This window comes from Dicentrarchus labrax, unplaced genomic scaffold (assembly GCF_905237075.1).
Source record: "Dicentrarchus labrax unplaced genomic scaffold, dlabrax2021, whole genome shotgun sequence".
Taxonomy (NCBI): Eukaryota; Metazoa; Chordata; class Actinopteri; family Moronidae; genus Dicentrarchus; species Dicentrarchus labrax.
The window spans coordinates 23,295,794-23,308,458 of record NW_026136702.1 but is presented as its reverse complement, the minus strand read 5'-3'; the positions used below and the strand labels follow the sequence as shown (position 1 = coordinate 23,308,458).

Sequence of the window (12,665 nt, the reverse complement as noted above, 5' to 3'; positions counted from 1 at the left end):
TTTTGGTACTTCTGCAATGAAGATTACAGACAATAAAGTCCCAGTAACGTTTTTCTCACAGCTGTTGTTACCGCAGCTTTCCTGGTATTGGCTGAATGCCAAAACACTGTTGTGTTCTGGCGCCCGACAGCCAATCGTGAGGTAGCTCTAACCAGCTATTATACTTGGCTAGGTTTTGGAACCTGCTGCAGTAAGTTTTACTGGTTTGGGACCAGTTTGTGGTGTGTGTGACATCACTGGCTCAGGCACCCTCCCCATAGTCTCTGCCCCGCCCCTTTGGGCCGCCCCCCAGCTGCCAAAACAAGTGAGGGAAGTGAAGCTGCGCTGACCTAAATTCTCCCAGTGAGACTCCTCTTAAAGCTGCAGAGACACAGATATAGTGAGACAGAGACTCAGAGACAGACTGAGACGGATCGAGACTGAGACACAGGGACAGACAGACGAGCAGAGACACTGATTGAGACAGAGATAAAGACACAGACAGATATAGACACGGACAGAGACAGGTAGAGACAGAGATGGACAGAAACATGCAGACTAAAAGAAAGATCGATAAAGATGATAGAGACAGAAAGAGGAAGACAAGACAGACAAGAAGCTATGAACAGAGGTAGATGAAGAGGGATAGACAGAGACAGAAACTGAGACAGACAGAGGAGCGAAGGAGTGCTTTGTTTCCCTGCACGTTTTATAATTTACCATAAACACATTTATTATTCATTTATTTATACTTAGTTTTTGGGATGTGTCATAAATCTTTGGTCCGATATGACTAGTCATTTGTTACAGAATTATGGATCTTGGTTTGTATATTCATTTATTATACTTTACACTACGCTTTGGCTTCAGCATGCTCTACAAATCTATTATACTTATAAATATTCTAAATACAGAATGAAATTAAACTTAAACTGAATAAACTTTAAAAAGCCTTCAGCTGTTGAATATACCATCGGCACATGAATGACCATTAATGACTAATGAAATAATGATGATTTACTTTAATTTCACAATTTAGGACCATAAGCATTTTCATATGTGTATCATAAGGGTAAAAGCTAAATTTAGGTCAATATAGAATATTATAGGAACAATATAAGATCTTTAAAACCTTAATGTATACATCATCCCACTACTGAGAACTACAAACTCATTATTATAAACATATTACAGGAGACTGAACACACTCAAGAGGGCTTTAGATTCAATAATAAACTAATACTGATATCAATCAGTGAGTGGTGCTTAATTATAAACACTGGGTTTATAACATGAATATTTATGCTCTAAAATAATGCTAATAATGCTACATTAAAAGAATGATTAAAAAACAGTTTGCTACAAGTTAGAGGAAATTATGTCATATAGCTATTAGTAATTATTATTTTGCTGATGGAATTTAGGTCTGTGCTATAAGAGGTTTTTGACAGGACAGACTGCAGGCAAACGAGAATTCGAACACTACCAATTATATTAAGACATAATTATCTGCCTCAATAAAACTCTGAAACTCCAGTTTACGTTTATATTCTTCTAATTTTAGCCTTTTTTTATTTTTAGGTCAGTACAGCTGAATGTTGGCTGTATGTTAGTGGATGAACACGAACACACACACACACACACACACACACACACACACACACACACACACAAGATGGGTCATGTGATGTCACGCACTGCTGAGTTGCAGCAAAGCTCAAACAAACTCCGGACTCACTGAATGAATTTTGGGCTTTACAGCACCCAAGTCAGAAAACACTGCTAAAATGTATGGAGGTCTGTGGTGGCCAAAATGAATGACTCAGTTAATAAATTAGCATCCCATTAAATGTGTCAAAAGTATGAAAAATAAATGTAGGGATTAATTAATTCATAAAATGTGACATAAATTAATATTTCTGTTTTCATTTGCTTCTGTATTTTTTTCCCTTTGTATTAATTCCAATATTTATTTACTCTCCCATTTTATTTATTAATTTTTAAAATTGCGTATTTATTTCTGCTTTATTTTTTTCTATGCATACATTTCTTTATCAGGGGGCTGTTATTCAGTGTGTCATGGGGTCAACCTTTCGCCAATTGGTTGATGGACATCAGAGTGCATAGATGTACTTTACGTGCATTGCTCCCACACGGTGGCCAGTGGGTCTTTAGCTAAGAAGAAGGTAGCTTGGTATGCGCCTATTGTTTTTCCAGCCTCATGGGTCCTGCGAAATATGACTACAGCTTGTAAATAGTAATATGGGCCACTAAACTTGATGAATTTACTGTTTTTATCAGACCACAAAAGAGACAAGAATTAGGCTGAGAAAGCGATAGACGTCGGAGGTGCTGGGCCTCACTCGTTACTGTACAAAAACACAGCTTTATAACTTTATTCACTGATTTTGGATCATATCTTATGGACAACATTAACTTTTTACTGAAGTAACTGTTAACTGACCAGCGGATGGTAGCTAATGTTACAGTTAGCGGTAGTTAGTGGCTACTGTGGCAATAAGAAAAGCTTTCTGTCCATCGTGAAACTCTGGAAATCACAGAGAGTTGAGGCGGAGAAGCCGGAGGACATCAGAGAGAAAATGGGGGCATATAGATAAATTCATTAAATGAAAAAATTAAGTGGAAAAGTAAAGAAATATGGAAATTAATACAAAGGTAAATAAATACAGAAACTACTTAAAATAGATATCTCAATTTCTGTCACATTTTATGAATTGATTAATTTCTATATTTATTTTTAATATTTTGGAGCATTTCATGGAATATGATTTCATTTATAGAGACATTTATTTATTCTTTATTTTGGCTGTTACAGTCCTGCGTATGATTAACCTTAAATTCCTCAAATAATGAAAGTTTACAGGTGTAAACTCTGATAGGCTGCTGCGTGAGTGGGCCTTTAAAAACTCTAAATACTAAATCATTTGACAGTTGCAAATGTTAAACTGGAATGTTTGCGGTAAAGTCATAATATCTGCTGTAAAATATAGATTAAAAATAAAATAATACATAATACACTTTGACTTCTATTGTGAGTAAAAGCTAGACTTCCGAACTTGTCAAAGCGAAACCCTCCTATTTGACCGTAAAACAAACTGTTGAACTATGTCTGTCATAATAATCCAGAAAAGAAGCATCCATAATGCAATAAAACCGTTTTTTCGAAAATTCAAAATTCATATATCAAATGTTAAACACTCCTGAAATAAAAAGAAATTCATAAACCATATACATAAAGCTGATAAACAAGCCAGTTTTAAGACGAGAGTCTCTCTAAAAGAAAAGAAAAATGTATGAAATGTAAAATAAGACCAACACTTCCTGATAGACCTAAAAACTCTTTTGTAGTCCTGCTAAAAAACTGACTGGCTTTTAAATAAATAACACAACAATAACGCTCAGAAAATGTCCTTGCAGCCACAAATGATACCGATAATTAATAAATAAAATCACTTCCAAATGTACTTTAAAAAAGGTCTTGTGTAGTAAAAGTCACCCATAATAAAGTCACACAGTAACTAATTCAAAACAATCAAATTGAATAAAATAAATAGGTTGTTCACTCAACTACTGAAAAAATAAGTACTTCAAAAAGATTTGACTGATAAAACTTCTGTAACTCAAAAAAGACACAGGCTTCATTTAAAAGCTGTTTTTTTTAAAAGAGAAAACGTTTGAAATACCGATAATCAGGCCTCTCGACATACGTTTTATATTTTTAAAAACATCTTTCACAAGTGTGATGTTTCCATCCCTCTGCACACATGACCAGGCAGAAACTCTGCTTCAGGTTATTTCATCCTTTTTAATCAAGTTTAGTTTCTCTGAAAAAAAAAAAAAACAGACAGCAACAAAAACAGACAGTACAGACTTCATACAAGTGAATGCTAATGACAAGAGTGCAAAAAAAAGAAAACAAAAAAAATCTCCAAAACAGAATTCTTTTTACAAAACCAAAACGGAAAAAAAATAGTGACATGGAGAGAGGTTTAAAAAAAAAAAACTCTGATCCTGGATCAGTCTGCATCCTGCTGCGAATCAACCCTGTTTCTACTTCCTGTTTCTGCTGTTTGGGGCCATTTTAATATTTGAATATTGAAGTCAGACCCGCTGGACGATGTTTGTGCTTTTATTTTGCCAATAATTGATTTTTTTCTGTTTTTAGTATTGTAATGTGTCATGTGTGTTAGCTGTGTGTGTGTGTTGACAAGGTTTTGGGGCTTCAGGAGATTTTATTTTAATCAACGGTTTTATACGTTTTTCTGTCTTGCCCAAGAGTTGGGGGGGGGCATTCAGCAGGTTTGCACACACAAGAAATATTTTTCAAAAGTTTTAGTCAGAAGATATTCATTTTTGTAGTATAAAGCCCCAAACAGATGTTAACTTTAATAATAATCAAGTGCCGTTCAATATTAATGCCAGCAGTGACTGGAGGATTTTGGCCTGACTTAAACCTGAATTTATTTTGAAAAAATCATCTTATTTAAACTGCAATAATTCAATAATTCATTGTCATGATATCTTCTGTTTTTGTGTTATTTTGCTTTAACACAGGCTACATATCAGCCATGAATTAATTATCTGCTGCATCATGCTGTCTACTGGAGCTTTTGTTTGCTTTATTTTTTGCAAAGGCAACATTTATTTGATCTGGATTGTGTTGCAGAGCTCAGACAGCATTGACCTGAGATCTGAGGACGGCCGATCGATACCACAGCGATCGATACTTTGATAGTCAAACGCTACTCATTTTATGTGCTAACAAAACAGAAATAAGAAATAACATGTTTTATCTTTTTTTTTTTTCTAATGCACATAAGGTTCTTCCCGTTCAGCACTTTGTGCCGTTTCATATTGTTTTATTATTTTATTATCCTTTAAACTGTTTCAACAGTAGGCTATGGTGGCTAGGTTAGGTTGTGATTTATAAAGAAATACTGACTAACCTGTACCAAATGATCAGTTCAAAGGAATTATTTATTGAGGAATAAAACCATTTTTATCAGTTTGAGAAACAAAAACAAATGAGATTATAAGCAGTACTTCCAAATGAACACTGCTGTGGTGAAAAGACATCTAGGTGTTTATTTATAAATTAAATGTATATAAAATGTGTTATTTAAAAAAATAAAACATACGAACCCAGGCTCTTTATAAAACCTGCCACACGTTGAAATAAAGTTACAGAAATTAAAATAATGCTGATGCGTAAAACAAATACATATTTTTAACATTTTTTTTTTATCTACAACACCTAGTTGTCTTTTCACTAAAACCTCGGTATGGGTAATATCGTCACATAAAACATTAATATCGGTATGCGATTGTAAATGGCGGCCTGTCTCCCTGCTCAGATCAGCTGATGCACATTTTCAAGATGCCGTTAAAGCTTGCTGTGCAGTTTTTCCTCCCAAAAAATACAAATAAAAAATGAGTTGCATAATATTATCACTGCAGGTGGCTGAAAAACTCGTATCTCCAATCGTGGGAATTTTTTTTGTAGAAATTGAGGGATTACATGCTGCACTGACGCTGCACTTTTTTCAGCTCTTTGGGTGCATAAACTCTCTAGATAGTTACAAAGACATGCACAGTCATTCAACAAAAAAATAATGAAACAGAAAATGTCTCCATGACCATTGAGCCACCTGTGGAGGACGGCCGTGAGATGCGGTTGAAAGCTCCGGTAAAGTGAGATTATTTTGTCAAGCTACTGTTTCCGAGGTCAAGCCTCAATAAAAGCTTCCTTCCCCCCAATAAGAGTCGGCATTTTGGAGATACAAGTTTTCCATCTGACAGCAGTTGTGTGTGTAAAGCAGGGCCTGGTGATTGTCTGGAGCCGCTCCGTTTGTTTACCCCCAAAAAGCTGCAGGAAAAAAGAAATGTTCCAGCATGCAGAGGCCTCCATCCTCCGCCGGTCACTTTAAAACTTTTGCCGGAACCCGGAGACAGTCAGGGGGTCGTTAGCAACGGAATGGAGGCGGCAGAGTGGCGTTTGTTCATTAATTAGGAGTTTTTTCATTCAATTGAATTGTTTGTACGGCGGCCCGTAGCGCACATGCGCAGGAGGTTTTACGCTCATAGAGGCCTAAAAACACACACACACACACACACACACACACTCACACAAACTCAAACCAAACTCAACTGAAGCGAAAAGGACAATCTGGGCTTTGATGGTGAACAGAAAACACATACAAAAACTCGTATTACAGCTGCGTTGTTTTGCATAATTTTACACATGAAGAGTTCTATTCCAAAAACTTTTATATCCATTTATTTATTTATTTATTTATTTATTTAAAGGGGCGGTTTAAGTAAAAAAAAAAAAAAAATGCAATTTCTTAGATCTGACCAGCAGCAGTAAGGATATTGTCAGCTGCAGTTCTGCCACATGGGGAAAAGGTTAGATTTATTTTTTGGATATCATTATTTTGGAAGGAAACTCTTCACAGAGAGCAGTTTTATTATTATTCATATTTTTGTATCATTATTAGGCCTGTCCGGGGTCAAACCTGAGTAGAGATATGATTTGTAGGCTTATTTTTCCTCTCAAAACCCCTGATTGTTTCTGCTGATTTTAAGGCTTTATTTATTCATTATTTACTTTTTCAAAAGTTTTTCCTCTCGAAAAAAAGGAAAAACGAAAAAGTTTTGATTGTCTTGTTTCTCCTTGATTGTCTCAAAATTCATAAATAATTATTAACCCTGTATGTCTTGTCCCCCCCCCCAATACTGATGAGTATACACTGACAAATAGAATTTAAATACATTGTACAATAAATACAAAACATAAATAAAAGATTCAAAGAAAGTACTGAAAATCTTTGTACAAGATATAAATAGCTTGAAATATACTTAAAGTGTTACCTTTGGCAAGTCTAGTTTACAGTTGTACAACCCGCGGGTAACAAAAGTTTGTCCCTTTTTCAATAAAATGCGAAAAAACTAAATCAAAGTAAACCCGTTGCTCTTCGGGGCAGAATATGGCCAAAAAGTTTCACTTCATATATATTTTTTGCGATCAATGTTTGATATTTACCACTTATTATTTGCCCTTAACATGACGTCTCTTGTGCGTCCTCGTCCCGGTGCCATCCGCGGAGAGGTGATGGTGATAGGGGAGGAGGGTGAGGGAGGGGGGGAGTTCAGTTTAGGAAAGCGTTTGGAGTCACCCTCTTTTGATGGGACAGCACCCCGGGGAACCCCGCGGACATGCCCGGGGAGAAGGCCGGTAGGGAGCTGTTTCTGAGGGAGTCCGACAGCAGGGACTGCGGGGAGCCGCTGGTCGCCAGGCCGCCGAACCCCGGTGCGCCCTGCTGGAGATGCGGCGGAGGAGGCGGCGGTCCTCCTCCCGGCGGCCCCGGTGCCCCTGCAGCAGCGTGTTGGGTCCCTGAGACAAAATACCCGGCAGTCTGACTGGAGAGCAGCCCGACCGGCGACGTACTCATCCCGTAACTGTTCGTCAAGCCCAGCGCCCCGGCGGCTGACCCGCCGAGGATGGAGCGCCCCAGGTCCCCGTTGCTCAGCTGTTCCACTGCGGGCAGCAACGAGCCGTAGCCGGCCGCTTGGTTCAAAAACCCGGGTGAGGATCCGTTGTAGTGCGGGTGATGGTGGTGGTGATGGTGCAGGGAGAGAAACGGAGAAATCTGCCAGTAGAGCGGGTTGTTCGCCCGCTCGTTAATCCCCAAGCCGAGAGGAGCGAAGCGCAGCCCGCGTTTCATCGCCAGTTTGCCCCGGGATGTGGCGGAGCGCCTTCGGAGCTTTCCGGTTGTCCCCCCGATGAAAACATCATCGCTGCTCGGGTCCAGCATCCAGTAGTTCCCCTTCCCCGGGTCGTCGTAGTGCCTGGGCACCTTAACGAAGCACTTATTGAGGCTCAGGTTGTGCCGAATGGAGTTCTGCCAGCCCTGCTTGTGCTCCCGGTAATACGGGAAGTTTTTCATGATAAACTCATAGATGCCGTTCAGCGTGAGCCGCTTCTCGGGGCTCTGCCGGATGGCCATCATGATCAGAGCGTTGTAGCTGAACGGGGGCTTGTCATATTTTCCGTTTTTCCCGCTATTATTACCGTTTGTGTTCTGCTCCGGTGTGGCCTTAGCGCCGTCCCCTCCTCCGCCTCCCCCTCCGCCCTCCTCCTCTTCTTCCCCCTGCTCCTCCTTGCCCGGTTTATCCGGGTCCAGACCCGCGGCCGTGGAGTCCACCTCCGCTGGGTCCAGCGACTTCTCAGAGTCGGAGCCCGGGGAAGGAGAGAGTGTCCCGGGGATGCCGACGACCGCAGCGGCGGCGGCGGCGGCGGCAGCAGCGACGGAGTCCGGTCTGTCGCACTTGGAGGGCAGCAGGAGGCTCTTGATGCTGAAGGAGGAGGACCGGTGAACGGTCGGTGGGTCTTTTACATCCTCCATGCCCGGTGGCGGGTCTCCCAAAAACGAGGAATAAATAATAATAAAAAAAATAACAACAACAACTCCAAGCTCGTCCACCTCCGTTATCCGGTCTGGAAACGAAAGAGAGACAGAGAGGAGAGAGAAAGGAGGGTCAGGATGAGAGATGCATGGATGGAGGACTGGAGAGAGAGAGAGAGAATAGAGACGGACAGAGAGAGGGGGAGAGAGAGAGAGGGAGAGAGAGAGAGAGCGTGGCTTGGATGTGGAGAAATTAGTAATTAAGGAGGTTCCGACTCACAGCTACATCACAGAGAGGAGGAGCTTCTCCAACTTGGTGATTTTGTCAACAAATCCTCTTTTCTGCTTCTTCCTCTCCGTGCTTCATTCTCCAAACTGAGAGTCTGACGACCTTTAATGTCTCCAACAACACAAACCTCTAATTTCTATCTGCTCTCTTTAATCTCTCTCTCTCTCTCCCTATCTTTTGGTATTTGCGCGCATGCACCTCTCCCTAAATTCGTTCATGTAATTGTGCCGTGCGTCATGCACCCTCCTCTCTGTGCATGTGTGCGTAAAATCCCATTCTGAGCTTGTGCGTAAAAGCGCACGTCTGTCTGATGGTGTGCACGCCTGTGCGTGTGCGTAAAAGCGCACAGTGCAGTCACGGCAAGCAACCTCCTCGGCTTTGTTTTCTCAACGACAGTAATAGTTTGAATTCATGTCGGCAAACACAGCGCGTGCACGGTCGGTGTGTGTTCATGTGTGTGTGTTTGTTTTCTTTTTTTTTGGGGAAGAGAGAGAGAGAGAGAGAGAGAGAGAGAGAGGAGGAGGAGGAGGAGGAGGAGGAGGGGTGAAGCACTGAGCGCGCCGCTATTGTCTACTAATAAAAACCATTGTGCCGGGCAGGAAAGACACACACGCGCAGAGCCCAGAAGCAGCAGGTCTGACGCTGTAACCAGAGCGCCTCCTGTCAATAGCAGCCAGTACTGCAGCATAAATAAACCTCTATTTACTGACTGGTGTATGTAAGCACACTAATAATAATAATAATAATAATAATAATGATAAATACCACATCGTTTGCCCTTTTGAAAAATGTTCCTTAAACTGTCTTTAATGTAGAGGGAAAACTTTTTCATCTTGTTCCAGCTCTTTAACACTTTTTACACACTGACAGTGACATAGACACAGTCACACCCCCCCCTTTTTTTTTTTTTTTTTTTAATGGCAGAAACAGGATTCTCAGCAGCTGAATCAGGTGGCAAGTTCAAGGACAAAAAACTTCCAGAGAACAAAGGAGGACCGGAGCGCACTGATTAATTCACAGCCTTTAATTGTGCAAACAGACTAACAAGTGTGTTGTCATCAGAGTCAGAAATCTCCTTTGTTCTCTGCAAGTTTTTTTTATTGCTTTTTATAGCGGCCATTGAGGATTCTAAAGTCACATTCTCGATATTGTGTTTGGGAATTTGGTGATTTAACGACCTCTGGAGGAGCTTACACTTCACAATAACACACAAATTACACTGGTTGGTTGTTAGGGTCTGTTTTTATGCCAAACAATAAGTTAAATTAAAACCAAATGAGGGAAATTAGTCTACCAGAATGATATTCCTGGCCATGTGGGAAATTCTCTGAAATGTAGGAATACATCATTTACATAGAGTATAACAAAACACTTAAATGAATAAGTATAATGCGAAAAAAGAGCATTATTTTAGTGTCTCCTCGAACATTTCTTAGGCAGGTGTTGTTGGGGAATTTGGACACTTTATCTTATTATTTTATTAAATTTTTTAAAATCCTGTCTGCATAAATCTATGAATTTATTTTTCTTTAGAAACATTTCCTACATTCTCCCTTACTTACAAATTTGTTATCTTGGTATCCACTGGAACAACTATTATGTTATTTTCAAATTTACTTTTTATTTAAATGTATGTGTTTGTGTAAGATGGTCCTGTAGATAGGAAAAAATCTCTAGAGATTTTAAATTTATTGTAAAAATACACTCTTCAATTTTCTATAAAAACCTATACTGCAGGCCAATTGTTCAGAACAGCAATTTAGCAATCTAGTATTTATTTTTTTTGGCAGCAAAAATGATATGACTCAGACCTCTCCCTGGAGGAAGTACACAACTGAAATGTAAAGCTTCAGCAGACAGAGACCCCAGGGTGCAGGCACTCATCATCATCACATGTTTTGTTCCTGCTTACTTGCGAATCAATGGAACCGCTTTTTTTAATTTCAGTAATCATTGTTATTTCATCTCAGCACAGGAAACAAAGGTTGCACTCCCACCGTGAAGTGTGTGCATCCAGCAGGTGAATGCAGGTGTTTGGAAAAGGAGAGTGTGATGGTCAGAAAACCTTTAATGTAGAGCTCATCAGGGGGAAAAATTGATTCTTCTTCAGAAAGAGGAGGAAGACAAGCAGAAAACAAACTGTCAGTTAGTGGTAACTTTAATTTTGTGTGTGTGTGTCGGCTGCATGTGGTGTTTTTTTATGTGTATTAAGTTAGCGGGCCCCTGTTAACCCCACTTTTCCTCACACCCTGTGTGCAGTTTTTCTGTATATTGGGTTACTCGGCTTAAACACATTACTTTAGGAATATATAACATATAAACCCAAAACTGAAACACTTCAGATCTTTAAACTATTTGCCTCAAGGGACACTCTTCAGACAGGTCTTGATCGGGCCAGAAAGCAGGACCTATTTAAGGTCATTAAGTCTGCTGTTATTGTGTTTGTGCTCCCAACTGTTAATAAATGGACACAAACCAGTTAACACACAGTAAGCCTGGAGCTTTTTGGGCCCTGGAGGTTTGCCCGGTTGCTAATCCAGCCCTGATTCTGCTGGGGAGCTACAGTATTATTAGTTGTGTGCACTCTCAGACAGTTTATAAATGGTTGCCCAATTCTTCCAAATTTATTTTCCTCGAGAGACTCAATTGTGTTTTTTAATAAGTTTATTAAAAAGTTATTAATAATATATAACACACACCAGTCCACATAATTGCTGTTTATTTATCCTGTCAAAAACAATAGAAACACAACTTAAAAAGAGTAATATTTTGATAATGAATTAGATTTTCCAGTTCCAGCTTCACCAAAGGGACAATGTGCTGGGATTTTCTAGCATTGGTTAATTAGTTAAAGGTCAAAACATCTCTTTAATGCTTTAATCTCTGTTCATGTTAAACATACATGTAAATATTAGTTTTGGAGTTTACAGATTTTACGAGCTGCATTCAATGACAGACACTGAGCTGTGATCACTGTTTGTTTACACTCACTGCAGATTTTGTGTGAAAACAGAACGGAAATCCAGATTACACACACACACACACACACACACACACACACAGGTCTTCCTCCTCCAATCTGCCATATTAAATCTCTGCTGTGTTTTTGTGCCAGATGGTGTTTCTGTTTAACTGGATCTGAACCTCCAACAAAGGCTCTGTATGGGCTGCGTTCACAAGCCTGATGACACCGGCAACACATGCACGCACACACACACACACACACACACATACACATACACAGTACCTCCGATACACTTTATTTATATGAGCCATCATTTCAGCAGGTGAGTTGACTTTTTCAGCGTTTCCACTTTACATGAATCAGACACATCACAGGACCAGCAACACACTGAACAGAATACAGAACATTATCAACATGGTCCATCCACCCTCTTTAAAACATCACACAGGTCAGTTTTACTGTGTATCGAGGGATTTTTAACAACATTACAGGTGCTCTCACTTTCAAGTGGTTCAGATAATCTGGATAAACTGTTGGTTTGTTTCCAACTGACAATGTCATTCATAGACATGATGTGCAAAACTAAGACCAGAGTTGTTATAAATTGTTATGTTTTAAGGCCAACAGTATAGGAAAAAGATATTCTCAACAGACAAAGTCAATAAGTCCCTAATGTTGCTTATACTACTCTCTGTGCTCTTACATTAATGATTATGGGCTTAACCACTTACCATAAGGTAAGCAGCCTGTACTGTAAGCTTGCAACGTAAGGGGAAATTCCATCTTCATCACATACTTATCCTGTGCAGGGTCGCGGGGGGAGACCCTGTTGTACTAGGTGAGAGGCAGGATTCACCCCGGACATGTTGCTAGTCCCTCAAAGGACTGACACACAAACACATTGCCACTGTTCAGTCCGAAAGCACATTCAGATGAAAAAAAGCCAGTAAAAACAAGTTTTCATGCAGGGCTAAAGCCGGTCTGAACCAGGCTCGGACTGGAAAAT

The 12,665-nt window shown here is 39.9% G+C and overlaps 1 protein-coding gene across 1 annotated transcript; it reads right to left on the bottom strand.

Moving 5' to 3' along the window:
* Positions 1-6,727: 6,727 nt before the first annotated feature.
* foxg1b (forkhead box G1b) lies at positions 6,728-8,909 on the bottom strand. The gene has a single exon (XM_051418288.1). It carries the CDS (start codon positions 8,403-8,405, stop codon positions 7,149-7,151), a length of 1,257 nt encoding a protein of 418 aa, XP_051274248.1. The 5' UTR covers positions 8,406-8,909; the 3' UTR covers positions 6,728-7,148.
* Positions 8,910-12,665: the final 3,756 nt, after the last annotated feature.